At 35.9% G+C, this 19,276-nt stretch overlaps 1 protein-coding gene across 2 annotated transcripts in view; it reads right to left on the reverse strand.

The window, feature by feature from the left end:
• CRY1 (cryptochrome circadian regulator 1) overlaps positions 1-19,276 on the reverse strand; it is a 108,863-nt gene that overhangs the window by 36,782 nt on the left and 52,805 nt on the right. For both annotated transcript variants that reach the window (XM_027107445.1, XM_027107444.1), the window contains exon 2: positions 10,980-11,088. In XM_027107445.1, the coding sequence (XP_026963246.1) occupies positions 10,980-11,088 (109 nt within the window). The remainder of the gene's footprint in view (positions 1-10,979; positions 11,089-19,276) is intronic.

Below are 19,276 nucleotides of genomic sequence, written 5' to 3' on the forward strand. Positions count from 1 at the left end.
TCATTTGCTGGCTAAGGTGCTAGGAAAAAAAGTATAAAGATACCAAAAAGAAAGCCCCTTCTCTCCTGCTGTGACCTTACAAAGAACCAACAGCAATTTCTACTGACAAAACCTAAAATCAAGCCAGCCAGCAAAGGAAGAAAGTTTACAGCATCCAGCTTCAGTATCACAAAGCAGGGCAAAGAAGGGTGGATTTGGAGCCGAGAGACAAGAAATTGTTTATTCCATGTTTATTTTCTCTATTGTTTGTCTGCTTTCAGTTTCATTGATTTCCATTCCTCTCCTTATTATCTCCTTTCTTCTACTATTGGTTTAATTTGTTCTTTCTCTATTTTTTAAGGTAGAAACTTAGTTCTTTGATTCTTTTCTAATAGAGTATTGAAAGCTATTAATTTTCCTCTAAGCACTACTATAGCTGAATCTCATAAATTTTGATATACCGTATTCAAATACAGTATGTTTGATATACCATATTTCCATTATCATTCAGTTACAAATATTTGCTATTCTCTTGCTATTCATTTTATTTTAAATTTTACTTATTTTTTATATACTGCAATTTTATTTCAATCGCACAAATGAAGTTAGCCTATAGGAAATTTAAATGAAACAGTATGGTAAAAATAGCAGAGAACCAAAAACTCTAATAAGGAACTACACCTAAAGCATGAGAATTCAACATTGATTACTGTTTCATCTTCAGTGTTGATTGACACCTGATGCCTGCAAATTTTGAAACAAACTTTGAGATCATGATGAAGAGATTTCAGCTATTCTGATTTCTTCTATTCTGAAGAGATTTCAGCACCAGCACTAAGATTTGTACATTCAGTTGGTTTGCAATTCACTTGTTAGCCATTTACATAGTGTATAGTACAGATTTGTCACAGGTCAGATCACAGTGTTGAAGGAAAGAAGCACCTTCCTGTAATTAGAAAGGATCCCCTAAACTGCACTCAGCTTAAGACATGCAATGTACATGAGGACAAAAACCATAATATTGTGGCTCCAATGAACATAGTTTTGATAAGGAAAATAACCTAAGCTTCTGTTTCCCATTTTAATTACTGAAATCTCTAACAATGATAAAACTGTCACATAGGACAGTAAATGTATACAGTAATTCAATCAAACTTCTTGGAAAGAACACATTTTTGCTATTCATTTTAATTTAATTCTGTTGAAGTCAGAGAATATTATTCTGTAAGATTTCAGTCTTGAAATCTGTTGATAACTGTTTTGCAACTGAACATATGGTCTATCTTGGTAAATGTTTCATATGCACAAGAAAATAATGTGCATCCTCTAGTTCTTGGGTGTAGTGTTCTACAAATATCAGTTACATCAAATTGATTTCATAGTGTTATTCATATCATCCATATCTTTATTAGTTTTTGTATATTCAATCAATAAATGAGATGTAAAAATCACCAACTATGATTATGAATTTATCTATTTCTCCTTTTAGTTTTATCAGTTTGAGATTCATGTGTTTTTATGCTATTAGTAGATAATACATATTCATGATGGTTATACTTTTTCTTTTAATACATTTCTTTCCTTCTTTCTTTCTTTTTGGCTGCATTGGGTCTTCGTTGCTGTGTGCATGCTTTCTCTAGTTGTGGAAAGCCAGGGCTACTCTTCGTTGTGGTGTCCAGGCTTCTCATTGTGGTGGCTTCTCTTGTGGAACATGGGCTCTAGGCACGTGGGCTTCAGTAGTCGTGGCATGTGGGCTCAGTAGTTGTGGCTCACGGGCTCTAGAGTGCAGCCTCAGTAGTTGTGGTGCATGGGCTTAGCTGCTCCACAGCATGTGGGATCTTCCCGGACCAGGGAAGGAACCCGTGTCCCCTGCCTTGCCAGGCGGATTCTTAACTACTACGCCACCAGGGAAGTCCAGGTTATATATTTTTGATGTGAGACTTTACTCTTCATCTGTGGTAATTTTGTCTTGAATTCTACTTCTTTATCTTACTTCTTACAAAGTACATCTTTCTCAGTCTCTTTTATTTCAAACTATGTTTCTTCATATTTAAAGTGTCTCTTCTAATCAGCATATAGTTGGTTCTTGCTTGTCTTTTTATGTAGTCTGATAAACTGTCTTTTAAATGGAGAGTTTAAAAAAGACCACTTACATTTAATATAATTATTGATATAGTTGTGTTTAATTTTATCATGTTGGTAAGTTCTCCGTTTGCCCATCTCTTCTTTTACTCCTCTGTGCCCCCTACCTGCCTTCATTTGAATGAGTAATATTTTTAGTATTCCATTTAAAATTCCTCTATTAACTTTTTAGAAATACCTCTTTGGGTTATTTTAGATCACAATATGTATTGTTATCACAGTCTACCTTCAAATAATATATTACACTTGAATAATGTAAGAATTTACACATACTTCTATTTACCTTCTTCCTACCTTGTGTGATCTTGTTACAGATTTTATTTCTATATATGTTTCAAGCCCCACTATATTCATATTATTCCCTACAATTTATCAATATTAGCTGGTTTTAACCTGTCAATGGTCTTTTTAAAGGAAAATAGGATATATTAATATACATAACTAAAAAAAAAGTGGTCTTTTATATTTACCCATATTTTTAGTGCTCTTCCTTCTTTGAAGATTCTGTCTTTAGCCTAGAATTATTTTCTTTTACCTAGCAGAACTTCCTTTAATATTTCTTTTAAAAATAAATTTATTTATTTATTTATTTATTTTTGGCTGTGTTGGGTCTTCATTGCTGCGCACGGGCTTCCTCTAGTTGTGGCAAGGGGGGGCTACTTTTTGTTGCAGTGTGTGGGCTTCTTATTGCAGTGGCTTCTCTTGTTGGCGGAGCACAGGCTCTAGGTGCACAGGTTTCAGTAATTGTGGCGCATGGACTTCAGTAGTTGTGGCACATGGGCTCTGTAGTTGTGGCTCACAGGCTCTAGAGCGCAGGCTCAGTCATTGTGGCACAAGGGGTTAGTTGCTCCGAGTCATGCGGGATCTTCCCAGACCAAGGATTGAACCCATGTCCCCTGCACTGGCAGGCAGATTCTTAACCACTGTGCCACCAGGGAAGTCCCCTTTTAATATTTCTTATAGTATAGATCTGATGGAAATAAATTCTCTCTGCATTTGTCTGACTGAAAATGCCTTCATTGTGCCTTCTCTTTTAAAAAAATGAATATTTTTACTATTTCTAGCTTTTTAAAAATGCCATTCCATTGTCTTCTGGACTTTTCTTTTTAATAAGAAACCATTGAACACTCTTACTGTGGTTCCCTGAATATGTCCTTTCTCTTCTGGCTGCTTATAAATTTTTCTATCTTTGGTTTTCAGTTAATTGATTATGATGTGGTAAGATGTGGTTTCCTTTATGTTTATGCTGTTTGGGGTTTGTTGAGCTTCTTGGCACTGTAGGTTGATATCGTCCATCAATTTTGGAAACTCAATTATCTCTTCAAATATTTTTTTTCTGTCCCAATCTCTCTCTCCCTCTTTTTTATAGGTCTACAATTATGGATATGTTAGGCCATTTACTATTTTTCCACAAGTCTCAGACACTCTATTCCCTTTTTAAAAAAATCTTCTTCCTCTTTGTGCTTCAGCTGGGATACTGTCTTCAACTTCACTGATCTTTTGTTCTGCTCTGTTCAATCTGGATAAACCCAATTAATGAATTTTCATTTTTGATATTGCATGTTTCAGTTCTAGGAGTTTCATTTGGTTCTTTTTAATACTTTCCATTTTTGTACTAAAATTACCATCTCTTTACATAGTTTTTCACCTGTTGACTAGATCCTCTACTATCTACAGCATAATTATTGTAAAGTCCTTTCTTTATTCTAATCCCAACATCTGCATCAACTGTGGGACTGGTTCTACTGACAGTTTTTCTTTTACTTGATTGCAAGTTACATATTCCTGCTTCTTCATGTGTCTCATAATTTGTGATCATACAACAGACAATGTTATAAAAGACTAGAAACGCAATAAACAACATTTATCTCTAGAAAAGTGCATAGTCTTTGCTCTGATAGAAGTTGAATTGCTGGAGTCAGTAATTGAGCTGGGTCTGGGCTTTGTTGCTGCTGTAATTAAATTTCATTCACCACTGGCTTCAAATATTTTGAGGGCAGGATTCAGATTTTTCTTCAACAGGGCTTGAAATGTGAGTATTAACAAGACTCCAGATGTCTCTCTCGGCTTTACAGCACAGTCACTAGCTTTACAAACTATAGGACATCTCTCTCTGCTTTGCTGTCTACCCAACAGCTTTATGGTTGCTAAGGACTTCTCTTTGTTTTCTAGCCCTGTCCCCTAATTTTCTACACCTCTGGAGGCATCTTTCTACCCTGATGTCCTGTCTCCAGCTTCAGTGAACTGCTACTTTGCACTAAGTGAATGCCCAGTGCACTTCAATGAGGGATTCCTCTCTTCTGCCTCGCTCCAGCCTTTGGCACACTGCCACTGGTACTCCATGAAGGCACTGTAAGAAAGAACTGGAGAGTGGGTGTAAACTTACTCTGTGACTAGGGCTTCCTGAAATTCTAATCTGCCATGTCAGCCCACATATGACCACAAAAAGCTTGGTAAAATTTCAACTGGTTTCTCTTCACTCTCAACTATGGTAGAATCCCTTCTCTTCCTGCTGTGATTTCAGGGATGTAGCCAAGGGTCTCTTCTTTCCCATGAAAGTCTCATCCCTTTATGCAATTTGGTTTATTTAGGTTTGTGTCATCAACTCTCTAATAGGTTAAAAACAAACAAAAAACCTATGATATTGTGGCATATTTACTTCCTTCACATTGTTAAGACAGGAATGTTGGTCTACTGCAACTTTCTACATCTTAACCAGAGGTGGAAGTCCCTATCTACTCTTTAGCCCCGGTTTTATTTTAAGCAACACGCGGTTAACCTTTGAATTTCAATAGTAAATATAACAATAAGTTTGCATGTAGTACTAAAATATATTCATGTGAAATGAGTGAATATTCACTTTGCAATTTTAGGCACTAAGATTCATATCTGTTTTTGTGTATCACAATTATTTGTTTAACCATTCAGAAGGCATAATATGAACCACTAAATGGATGTGCAGTTCTTAAAGTCACGAGTAATACTGTGAAAATAATTAAGAAACATAAAATTTTTAGAAAACAAAGTTATAAATAACAAACTTCCTGGGAGAAAGCATTTAAAGTAGTATAATTACATTTAAAAATGTTATCTCACAAAATAACCCAAACATAAAGGTAAAGCTCTAAAAATTTCCACGCATCCATCCATTACTCCTTCCTTTACTCCATAAATCTAGTCTCAGGGTTTTAAACACAATTTACATGTTTAAGGTTCCTAAATTTAGTACAGACTTCTCCCCTGAGCTCTGGACTTGAATCCCACTCAACAAATACATTCAGAGGTCTAAAAGGCATCTCAAACTTAAAATGTTAAAAAAGGTGAACTCCTGATTTTTCCCTAAACTTGTTCCTCCTATATAGTCTTCCTCATCTCACTAAATGGCAACCCACTGTGTCATTTGCCCAGGCTAAAAACCTAGCAGTCATCCTTGACTCTCAAATACCACATATAAACAAACCCTATAGTCCTATTTAAAAAATATACCCAAATCCTACCACTTCTCAACACCCCTACTGCTACTCTAGTCCTAGTCACCATCATCTTGTTTCCAAATAACTGCCATGGTCTCCTAATTGATCTTTCTGCTTAAGTCTTTACAGCATTTCCATTCTCCAATATCTATTCTCTATAGTCAGAGTGATTCTTTTAAATGTAAGTGAAATCATGTCACTCCCCTACTCAGAAATGTCCCATGGCATCCCATTTCACTCAGATTAAAAGCCAAAGTCCTTAACATTGTAAAGCCCTGTGATCTGGCTCCTGCAACCTCTCTGACCTTATGTCTTATTTTCACTCACTGTGCTCTGGCTAGAGCACACTGGCCTCCTTCCTTGCTGTTCCTAAATAAGTCATGGCACACTTCCACATCAGGGCCTTTGTAACTGCTGTTCCCTCTGCCTGTGACACTCTTTCCCCAAACTGCAGTAGCTTAGCAGCTTAAAACAACTGATTAATTCTCCAAGTCTGTCAGTTAACTAGATGGTTCTTCTGTTGGTCTCACCTGGGCTCACTCACAAGCTTGCAGTCGGCTGGCAGCTTGGCTGCTGCCAGAGCATCTAAATGACCTCTCTCACACATTTCAGACCTTGGTGCTGGCTGTTGGTTGGCCCACTCTCTCTAAACGTGGTCTCCCATAATTTGACATTCTAGCCCAGTCCTTACATGGTACAAGGAGCATTCCAAGTGGGCAAAGGTAGAAGCTGCAAGGTCGCTTGAGGCCTAGGATTTGAAACTTGGTATCTCCTTTGGCACTCGGTATCTCCTTTGGCACTTAGTGAAAACAAGATATAAGGCCAACCCAGATTTAAGGGAGTGAGAAAATAAACTCTACCTTTTGATGAACAAGCTGCAAAATTTTGTGGATTCAATATATCACACCCCAGATATCTGCATGGCTCAATCTCTTCATATATTTGCTCAAAGGCTACCTTATCAGTGAGGCCTTCCATGATTCCATATAAAGTAACTATCCTTCCCTCACCTTGGGACTTTCTATCCCACATTTTATTTTAGTACCTATCACCACCTGACATTACATATTTACTTATTATTGGCCTGCTTCCCAATATAGTGTAAGCTCAGTGAAGGTAGGAACTTTTTCTGTTTGGTTCACCAGTATACCCCCAGCACCTTGAACACTGCCATGTACATAGCAGGCACTCAATCAATATCTGTTGAATGAATTATCTTATTCAAATGAGCATGTACCATGAAATAATAAAGCAAGAATCCAAAATGACTCAAAAAGCATAATATAAATTTATGCATGTGAAACGTTAGTGGCTTTATATGTCCTTCTTTGATTTATTCTGTGATTTTGAACAAAACATTTTATTATGCTTCAGTGTGTCCATCTATAAAGACTTTAGACACATGTCTCTGTCTCTTGGATATAATGGGAATGTTTTAAACCAATACTTTAAACTCTTCATAAAAAGTTTCTGCAGGCCCTAGAATATGCGTGGTCTTGGTAGCTTATCACTCTGGCACCAAATGTAGAAGATATAAGATTTAACTGCATAATAATAATAATTTATATAAGATACCTATGATTAATACTGTCATTCAAGTTTTGCCTAGGCTAGTGTCTGCTAAGTTTATCATTTATTCAGTAGAACATGAAAAGAAAAAAAAAAAGCCATGTTGTCAGCTTATATTAAGCTAGAATTTAACTGAGAAAAATTCTAAGTAGAAAACACGTAAGAAAAAACAAGTTTATCCAACATAGATGTGTGTAAAAATGTGTTTATAAAAATGCTCTGGCCCCATTCCTAAATCTACTTAGTATAAACAGAATTAAATGAGCGAATGCTATAGAAAGAAGGTGCACACTAGAGGAGACGTCAGTACTGAAATCACTATTTCCACCCCAGTAAACTAAAGGTACTGTTATCGGGTCTAAACCAGTTTTACCTCCAATGTGGGAAGCTGGATTATTTACCTATTAAAGTTCTCACTATCTGCTGTACTAGAATAATAAAACCAGAGACAGTAATGTAAATGAGTCAGCTAGTTACTGACAAAAGAATCTTCCTCCTCAGAGAAGCTGGGGGTGTAAGGGTTAGGGATGAGAAGGAGACCTGCTTTTTATCGTACATACTCTTGGGCTCTTTTTTGGAAACACATGCATATAGTACCTCTAAACAAAAAGTAAAAATAAAAATATCAATACAATAAAAAGAGGAATTAACTCCCTCTATGGTTCAGACATATTAAATAAATCTGAAAGTTTTCATAAATGACATTTTATATAGACTACTGTATCAGAATACAATAATAAGCACTCTAGGTATATTAAAGTATATTCACGTATCTGTATTTTATGGCCCTTGCATAAACCATTGCCTCTCTGCCAAAGTAACAAGACAGGACATCATCTATATACAGAAGATAGTTTGATCCAATAATATGTTACTTCAGGCAGAAGAAAGCTCAAAATAAAGAACACAAAAGACTTGCGGAGTTAAACCATTTTTTTAAAAGCAGGTAAATGTTTTGTTATTTTAAAGGTACTTAAAATCCTCTTAAGATTCATTTTACTTATAACACATGGATTTAGATAGGGTTGAGCAGTTATTCACATATACTTTTATACTTGTGAGATGCTGATAAACTATCACCATTGTTTTTGATATCCTTTCTTCTCAGAGCTCTTCCATGTACCTAGGTTAAATTCTGACTCTAAGTAGCTACAGTAGTAAGAAAACTTTTTTTTTTTTTTTGCGGTACGCGGGCCTCTCACTGTTGTGGCCTCTCCCATTGCAGAGCACAGGCTCCAGACGTGCAGCCTCAGAGGCCATGGCTCACGGGCCCAGCCATTCTGCAGCATGTGGGATCTTCCTGGACCGGGGCACGAACCCGTGTCCCCTGCATCGGCAGGCAGACTCTCAACCACTGTGCCACCAGGGAAGCCCGAAAACTTTTATAAAATAAATTTTCACTAGCTACAACTGTTGTATTAGCCAAACTCTAAACATTAAAAGGTTCTTTCACACTGCTGAAAAAAGGGCTAGGTAGTGTTGGTTTGATTCCCAGCACTGTGGATATTTCATTCAGGAAAAGGAACTGTTTTCTTGTGCATTAGAAGTAGAAAAAATGCTATTATAAAAATTTGATGAATCAAACAGCTGCAAGAGAAAAACAGATATACATTAGGAATACTAATGGTAGTAAATAGGAAGGGATAGATTAACAAAGCCAGAAAACTCAGTTTCTGGTCTGAACGCTTCCATGAGCTAGTTTTATGACCTAGGTTAGCTCATTTAATCTCTCTAGGACTAATTTTTTCATTTGGAAAAAAGAGGGGGAAATAAGATTAGGAGATTTTTAAGATTCTACCAAGTTAAAAACATTACAGTTTTGTAGCATGTCAATTGTTACAGCCCTTTGACTCAGAAAGTCTTACAAGAATTGTCCCACAAATGTACTGGCACATGTGAGCAAAGATTTCTCTTTTGTGAACAAGGATGTTCACTGACAGCATTACTTGTATTAGCAAAAGGCCTGTGGAAAAATAACTAAATGTTCAATAGAAAGCTAGTGAAATAAATTATACCCTCAAAAAATTAAAAATAGAACACAGATAATATGGTAATATGATCCAGCAATTCCACTCCTAGGTATTTATCTGAAGAAAACAAAAACACTATATCAAAAAGATATATGTACCCCAATGTTCATATCAGCATTATTTACAATATCCAATATATGGAAGCAACCTAAGTGCCCTCCAACAGATGACTGGATAAAGATGTACACACACACACACACACACACACACACACACACACACACACAAACTGAAAGATTACTCAGCCATAAAAAAGAATGAAATCTTGCCATTTGTGACAATGTGGATGGACCTGGAGGGCATTATGATAAGTGAAAATAAGTCAGACAGAGAAAGACAAATACTGTATGTTTTCACTTATATGTGGAATCTAAAAAACAAGCAAACAAATATAACAAAACAGACATAGGCTCACCAGATACAAAGAACAAATTAGTGGGGACTTCCCTGGTGGCACAGTGGTTAAGAATCCACCTGCCAGTGCAGGGGACACTGGTTCGATCCCTGGTACGGGAAGATCCCACATGCTGTGGAGCAACTAAGCCCGTGTGCCACAACTACTGAGCATGCACTCTAGAGCCCGTGCTCTGCAACAAGAGAAGCCACCACAATGAGCAGCCTGTACACTGCAACGAAGAGTAGCCCCCACTCACTGCAACTAGAGAAAGCCCGGGCGTAGCAACAAAAACCCAAAGCAGCCAAATAAATAAATAAATTTTAAAAAACCAAAAAGGAACAAATTAGTGGATACCAGAGGGGAGTGGGGTAGGGGTAGGGGTGAAACCGGTGAAGGGGATTAAGACGTATAAGCTACCAGTTATAAAATAAATAAGTCACAGGGATATAATATACAGCTCAGGGAATATAGTCAATATTTTATAATAACTTTGCATGGTGTGTAATCTATAAAAATATTGCATTACTATGTTGTACACCTGAAACTAATGATATTGTAAGTTAACTATACTTTAATTTAAAAAAAAATTAACAGCATATCTATACAATGCAGTACTATGAAGCCATTTAAAAGACTGAGAAAGTGGGGCTTCCCTGGTGGGAAGTGGTTGAGAGTCTGCCTGCCAATGCGGGGGACACGGGTTTGAGCCCTGGTCTGGGAAGATCCCACATGCCGCGGAGCAACTAGGCCCGTGAGCCACATCTACTGAGCGTGTGCGTCTGGAGCCTGTGCTCCGCAACGAGAGGCCGCGGCAGTGAGAGGCCCGTGCACCTCGATGAAGAGTGGCCCCCGCTCGCCGCAACTGGAGAAAGCCCTCGCACAGAAACGAAGACCCAACACAGCCAAACATAAATAAATAAATTAAAAAAAAAAAAAAGAAGACTGAGAAGGTAACATGGAACAATCTCCAAAATATAAATATATGGTTATGTGAATAAAGCATGGCATAGAATGGTATAACATAGCGTGTTCTCACCTTGGTTTTAAAAAGGGGGGATGGTTAACATTCACACAAACACAAATATGTGTATATAAACACATACACATATGCATTCTTATTTGTGCAAAGAATACTTCTAATGAATACACAAACTGGTAGTAGTTGTTGCTTCTGAGAGGGGAACTGTCAGTTTAAGGTAGAAGAAAGAAACTTTTCATTGTAAATCATTTTTTTCACTGTCTGATTTTACACTGTGTAACATTTTTATTAAATACAGAAAATATCCACAATATTTCATTTATAAGCACTTATATTTCCCATACTTTACCCCAAATACGTGTCTTCTCTGACAAAAGATTATTTTTTTATGCAAAGATTTTTCCAATAACCTTGAAAAGCCTGGGAAACACATCTGCTGGTTGTCCACGAATCACAAACAGACGAGAGTTTAATTTTCGCAGATTGACATCAAGGTCTTCAAGACACTGAAGCAAAAATCTAGAGAGAGGAAAATATTATTTAAATTCTTCAAAATATATATTTAGAAGATATAAAGTAATGTAAAATCATGTTATTCTAAAATTTGAAATGCCACCCCATCACCTTTTTTACCTCTTATCATCTTATTATTTCCAGCTTATATAGAAATTACTGTTTCCAGAAATCATATAATTTTTTTAAATTACAGCACAAATTTCTCAGTATTTTTTAATAAAGTTCCTAAATTAAATTGCTAACTTTCATTAAATACGGGTGACTGTTAGCAAAGTTTAATTTGTAAACATAAAAATCATATAAAGGGACTTCCCTGGTAGAGCAGTGGTTGAGAGTCCGCCTGCCGATGCAGGGGACACGGGTTCGTGCCCCGGTCTGGGAAGATCCCACATGCCGCGGAGCAGCTGGACCCGTGAGCCATGGCCGCTGAGCCTGCGCATCCGGAGCCTGTGCTCCGCAACGGGAGAGGCCACAGCAGTGAGAAGCCCACGTACCACCAAAAAAAAAAAAAAAAAAAAAATCATATAAAGAAAGTAGGGACTTCCCTGGTGGTCCAGTAGTTAAGAATCCGCCTTCCAACACAGGGGATGCAGGCTCGATCCCTGGTCGGGGAACTAAGATCCCACATGCTGCGCGGCAACTAAGCCTGCACACTTCAACTACTGAGCCTGTGTGCCACAACTAGAAAGCCTGCGTGCCACAACTACAGAGCCCAAGCACCCTGGAGCTCATGCACTGCAACTGCAGAGCCCACGTGCTCTGGAGCCAGAGCGCCACAACTAGAGAGAAGCCCGTGTGCCACAACTATGACCCACCACAGCCAAAAATAAATAAATATTTAAAAAACGAAATAAAGTAATTAAATGAACTGATCTCATTGTTGAAACTTGGTGAAATAAATTCAAGTTCATATAGGAAAGCCACCTTGTAAAATCTAGAACATTTTCTACTGGAAAAAAAGGTAACATCCTATTTAATCACTCTGAGCAATCGTAATTATCTATGTACGAGAGAGAAAGTATAATGCCCATTTTCAAATTTCTAATATAATTAAAGAAAAAGAATTTGATAATAAATAGATGTTAAATTATGTGGCATTAACTCTCTGAGTGTAGAGAATGCCAGACTAATTTTTTCAAAAAAGGTTTCATGATGCAGGTGGAGCTATAGATCTTTTTTCAATGAAATAATTATCAGTAAGTCTTATGCATAATAGATATCTGGGGAAATTCTGGGGCAGAGGCAGAAGACTGCTTACTTTGCATCTTCCATTGGGAAGAAATGGAGTAGCCCACAAGAGCAAATCCAAAAGAGATATCACCCCTGGAAGGTTCAACCTCATTGTTTGCCTCATGTTAATTTTCTCTAATATTTCATCTAGATTCTGTTCCTCTCAGCTGGATATATCTTATTTCCTCTCTACTCTGTTTCTTCTTTGTTTTTCATCTTAAATATCTATCTGCCTTTTCTACAGGCCATGTGCTCTTTCAGAATAATGATTGTGTCTTACTTGTGAGAAGGAGTGGTTAAAATGAATGGAAAGGCATATTTCAGAACTGCATTGTTCAATATGGTAGCCACTAGGCACATGTAGCCATTTAAATTAATTAAAATTAAAAATTCAGTTCCTCAGTCACACTTGCCACATTTCAAGGCCTCTCAAGAGCTACATGTGTGCCTAGTAGCTACCATGTTGGACAGCACAGGTGAAGAACACTTCCATCATTGCAGAAAGTTCTACTGGACAGCATTTTTCTAGAAGATTATTCAGAATAGATCATTTTGTTGTCTTTGCCCATTCTGATCCCATAATTTCACCAAGAAAGTCTTGTTAATTTTCTACAACTGTAGTTATTAGTGACATCAGTATACCTAGTCAAGTTTGATATTCCTTTCCCTTTAGGAATCATCATCTCTACGGGCCTGGGAAGTCACAGTGCTATACTCACGAGGATGTTAAAGACATCCCACCATTTCACCTTAGGAAGTCTCACAGTTGTCCGTAAACAAATATATACTCACATTTATATTTCACCACATCCCCTTTCTGTCTTGGTTTGGAGTTACCCCCCAATACCCAATCCCCATCCCAACCCACCACTGCCAATGTGTAAATACTTTAGGGAGAATATTGTTGTTGTTTGTTGTTAGAGCAATATAAAAGTATCTAAGTTTTGTAGAATTATCTGTAACTATAAATAACTTATCATGTTTGGTGATAAATGTTTATTGGGAAGCATCTAGTTTTCTGTATTTGCTTGGCAAAAGAAATTTTAGAGTCTGTAGTATTCAGATCAAAAATTAAGAAGTTGAATGAACTAGCAATTTTTAAGTTTTCTTAAATTTAAACAGTACAAAACTAAAATGTCCTGGGAGGATAATCCAAGGCAGAGATAATTCTCAAATCTCTTTTGTAGTATTAGTTTCAGTATCTTCTCTACCAGAGCTGGTAGTAAGTAGCAAGAGTTCACCATATTCTACTTTTTTGGTAGAAAAGTTTTTATGTAGTACAAGCAGGTCAATGATAGACAACAAGATGGGAAAAGAAAAAAAAAGGATCTGATTCATTTATAAAATGAACAAGTAAGCCTGAATTAGTTAATAATTAGCCCTTTATTTTTCCCTTTCTTGTTCACAAGCTGAATAAGCGTTCTTAATGCTTTTCAATAAATACTCTATGAACCAAACAAACATTGTACAGAATGACGTGGGCTGAAGCAATGGAAAAAGTTTTGCAACCATAAAGTTAATTTTGTTTTGGCACTTCATAAAACAAAGGAACAGAAGCTGTATTGCGGTATGATGTTTTTCTCCCATAGATGTTATTGATGGTGTTTTTCTTCCATGGATGTTATTGTTTATATCACTATAATTTCACATAAAGATTGCAGAGATACAGTGGACTCAAATAGGTATTTCAGAAAAGACTTGTGAAGAAGAGAAAAAGAGCAGGATGGAGGAGAACATATCAGTGATGCTGTCCTTGTTATAAGGCTTTTTGCACTATGACTTTTAAAACTGTTGCATATATTATTTTGATAAAATAAAATTTACTTTGCATATATCTACTTGTTAACTGGAAGGATACTCACCAAGCTATTAATAATAGCTACCCTTGGGGAGAGGGAGTTTGGGGTGGGGGTAAAGAAGAGAGAAACATACACTTTTTTTAAATGTCATAAGAGTTATAAAATTGACAATTAGCATATTCATTCAAAGTAGAACAAAACAGAAATATTATATTTACTGTAAACCTGGTTTAACACATAGTGAACATATTTTCAAAGCAACAGACATACTTCTATGGCATCAATTTTCATGGTTTCATAGTATTCCATTCCATAGATGTCCCATAATTTAACAATTGATAGCAACAAGTTACTATCCCTCAATCAATCCTGAAAAGTTCTAATTTCCTCATCTGTTAAATTGGAATAGTAACAGGGCCCATATCATACTATTGTTGTGAGAATTAAATAACATATGTGAAGCTCTTAGAACAGTGCCTGACCCATAGTAAGCATGATTATATAACTGCTATTTATTTATTTTTTTACTCTCCTCCTTCCTATCACTTCTATTCTTGCTACAATAATTCTATCCCTTGTTATTTCTTGCCAGTATTATTTGCTGCAATGCCTTAAAATGGCTCTGCCTACCAACAATCTCTCTCCACTCTTATCCATTTTATACACAATATGAAATCTTCCTGAGGCACACTTTCCTGTAAAAAGGTCTTCAAAAATTCATTCTCTATAGAATAAAGAACAAATTATTTTGTTTGACTAACTTAGGGTTCCAGGGTTCATTTCCTACCATTCCTCTTTCCCTCCCGCCAAACCAAACTACTTTTCTTTTCCCCACACATTCAATCTCCTGGAATTTGCTCCATGCTCTTCCCTCGGCCTAGAGTACCTTTCCCAATTCCCATGTCTTTAAGTTCACATTCTACTAATCTTCAGTCTTCCACCTGAAAGTAATTTCTCCATCCCCTAAACCCTCAAAGGACATAACCTCATCCTAGAGAAACTTTCAGATTGTACGTTATATGATAGCTATAATATATAGATCACCTTCTCCTCCTCAAGGATTTCAAATTAAGTATCTGTGTCTCACTCCTAACTACACAGTTTTCTTTACCTGTCTTTTGGATTCTACATTTGGCAAACAAATCTCATCACGTGCCTTACACAATTTGTTGAAAAGATCAGAAATAGTAGAAAATAACCTATAGAGTTGTCTTGAAAATCTGCTGAAAGGATAGAAAGAGCATAAAATAACTAGTACTTGGTAAATATTCATTCAGCAGAAGTTATAATTATTCTCCCTTGGGAAAAATTTATAGTTTTGAAAGAAGTAACATGTATTTCTATATGTAAATACTGGGGCATGACAACAGAAGATAATGAATTAGTTAATGCCTACATCTATATACATAATCATCTTGATCTCTTAACTTTCTCTGAATGTGACTTTGAACAAAGGTTTGATGAAAATCTTTCCCACAAGGCAAGGCAAATGTGAATATGAATATATATACAACAAGATACAGTGCAATTAAGACCCTGAATCAACTAATCTCTAAGCATATAATTCTTCCTTGATAATACCATAAAATCTCCAATACACCGAGTTCAAAATATCAACTCATTGACAGGTAAGATTTCTTTTTAGTGCTGAAGGAATAATGTTACTTCAAAGGGTACTCTATAGTCTAACTTTTCATCCTTTACCCTCAACTGGGAAGAGAATGAGTTCTGCGAGAGTTCAGATTCAATGTGTTTCAGAGAACACACCAATTTCAAACTTTATATATTACGAATGCATGTACCTAAGAACAGGAATCCAACATTGAATGGAATGATTTAATACAATATATTGAAATTGCATAAGGTACGTTTTTTTTTTTGACCCCACCGTGCAGCTTGCGGGATCTCAGTTCCCCGACCAGGGACTGACCAGGGCCACGGCAGCAAAAGCCCAGAATCCTAACCACTAGACCACCAGGGAACTCCCGCATAAGGTACAATTTTAATAGGGACTTATTTTCAGACCTTATCCAATTTGGCATGTTTACTGTTTTCTTGAAACCATACCCATTTGAAGGCTCAGTTAATAATGCTATTAACTACATGTAACAGGTTGATTTTTAAATAGGCCAAAGGGTAGTAAAACTCACTATATCCCTCTGCATAATTGTATTGCCTACACAGAAGAACAGTTCTTATACTATTTAATTACAATACTAACTGCAGCACTTCAAAATAAATTGAAGAGGGGTTAGGTGAGAAAATATATTTCTTCACTTTAAACATTTTAAGGATTTTTTTTTTTACCTCCAGCGATCACTACCTTATTGCTATTAGGAAAAATTACATGCGGTGTGTTTCTTTATGCTGGTTCCAAAAGATGATTTCAACATGAATCAACAGAAATAGTTTCTTAAAGTAGGTCATTGCTATAGCAACCAGTGGGCAGTTTGGTATACTCCCCATAACAATGACCTACTTTCCAGCCTATGCTAGTACAGCTTTATATAACTAGAATTTCTAGTTCTGTCTATAAAATAGTCTAAAAAAGGCAACAGTAAGATACGACATAATCCCATTCCTGCTAAAAACAAGGCATTATGAATTAACACGTATCATACCAGAATAAAGCCATCTGGTTCTGCACTTTAGTTTATAAAATATATCTTATCACATGCTCAACAATGAAAACTACACTTAGAAGAGCTAAACCAAAACAATTCATTGCTGACCCTAGAGAAGTGATTTACAGACTATAAATTAAGATCATTAAATCACATGCAAAATATCTTCTCTTCTACCCTTCCTCCTTGTGAAACAACAGAGTTAAATTTTTTTAAATAAAAGTTCTGGATATACTAACTATAATAAAGGAAAAAATGGAGAGTCTCAGTCATTAAGCAGTCATTGGTGCTTCATTAGAAGTTCAAAAATTATAAATAGCAATTTGTCTCTTTATAAATTGAATAAAGTTTACATATGCTTTTTTTATGGTTTGTAACAAATTTTTAGTGCTCTTATCTAACATTATTCAAATTATCAGAATATTTGTGATATACACTTTCCCTAAAGAGAACAGTTTAATGTTGAACAGGATTAAATATGTATTTTAAAAGCAAAGTTTATATTTTTTCCAGGCTCTAATGGTTCATAAATCAGTGGCTCTAAACCATGACACAACGTCACCTTTTATAACAAATATTTTTCACTGCCTTATTTTAAATTCTGAAATGAAATTCATAGATAACATATCCTTATATACAATTTTAAAGCATTAATATAACGCTCCAATGTAATATATGAGAGAAGTTTAAGTAAAGTCATTTATATTTAAAAAAAAAGCAACATTTACTTACCATAAGTAAATATCTGGGTATGAAACAAAAAGACAATGAATTAGTTGGATGCCTGCACCTACATACAGAATCACTTTAAATTCAACAGCTACAAAAACAGAATGATACAGTTGTATTATTGGTGACTCAAATACCATAAGTGTTACTGCTTTTGGTTTTCTGTAATGTTGAGCAAGATTTAGTAGAGGTCTGGACAAAGTTCAATCTTCCCTTGATTCACATTGGTGATCAATATATTTTAGGAACACTCAGTGTATATTAAAATTGTGTAAAAAATACCTAGTGTTTACACATAAAAATGGGTTTAGGCTCTAGATTTTGAAAATCATGAATAAGTTTTTCACTTACTAGATGTTTCACGAAACATCTAGTATAATATTTGAAAGTTATGTGGGACTCAGGACAACTATTTATTTTGAGAGACTGTCCTGAGCACTGCAAGTTTTCCATCCTCAGTCTCTCCTCATTAATTCCACTAGGACCCTCCAATCACTGTGACTACCAAAAATGCCCCCATAAATTCCCAAAACACCTTCTAACGAATGACATTCATTATCCACATAATATTCTTGATTTGAGGAATACAAAATAAATGATATGAAATTCCAACACTCGAGTGTAACATTTAGAAAAGAAACTTGAAAATGTACATGATGTATATGAATATAACAGAATCTGTTATGGTAGAATGCAATATATATTATAAGAGACACATATGAATACCAGTAATTTGCTTTGAACAATCAAGAGGGAACAATCACTTCTGGATTTTTTTCTTTTTTTTTGAGATGGGGAGAAATTTAGGCAAAATTTTCAAGGTGATGGTAGAGAGGACTTGCAGTATTAATATAACTTTACTTGATAGCTGAAGACAGGAAGGGAGAATTATTGGCCATAGGACTGTAACCACCTTAAAGTCTGGGACTAGGCCTTGTTCACCACTTCACAGTAACTAGACAATGCCTGACATATAGTAGCAGTTCAAAAAATATTTATCTAATGACTAACCAAATAAATAAATTAATGAAAGCAGGAGAAAGGGACTTTTAAAGACTTGATTCAATAGTCAATGGAGAAGTAAGAAATGTGAGAGGGAAAGAATGTCTGCTGGACTAGGTACTTTACATATACTATATTCCCAACAACTTTATAAGGTATCTCATTTTAAAAATGAATCTAAAACTCAAGGACATCTTCCAAAGTAACTCAGCTAAGCAATCAAGTAAAAAATTTTTTAATTTTGATGTGTCTGACTCTAAACCCATGTTACTTTCCTGAAGGATATATAATAATCTAAAATGTTTTAGGAAAATTAGGCTGGCAGCTTTAAGGACATAAAGACGACTAAAATACAGCTTTTGCCTTCAAGATGAGGGATGAGCATGTGTGTCAATTAAGACAGAATATGTTAGGTTACACTGAGGTAACAAACAACTCTCAAAGCTCAGTGTCTTAAAATAACTAAAGTTTATTTCTCACTCATGCTATGTATCTACTGCAGGCAAGGCATTTCTGCTCACATTTAATTGGTTAAAGCAGGTTACATGGGCAAGCCAAACTTCAAGAAGGCAGAAGCATAAACTTCCTGCAGGTGAATAATGGTGAACAATAATAACATCTACCATAATATTCAAACCAACATTGATATATATGTCTTCATATTTCTTAATGAAGGGTATATTATGGCAGCACAGAAGAAATCAAACTCTGTGTGTGGGGGCAGGGGAAAGGAGACAGGAGAAGGCATGAGGAAGAAAACACTTGAACAGAGTTTGGAATCTATAGGTGTTGATCATGAGGATCAAG

This window comes from Aethalodelphis obliquidens, unplaced genomic scaffold (genome assembly GCF_003676395.1).
Source record: "Aethalodelphis obliquidens isolate GAN/ISIS:26980383/991018 unplaced genomic scaffold, ASM367639v1 scaffold8, whole genome shotgun sequence".
NCBI lineage: Eukaryota > Metazoa > Chordata > Mammalia > Artiodactyla > Delphinidae > Aethalodelphis > Aethalodelphis obliquidens.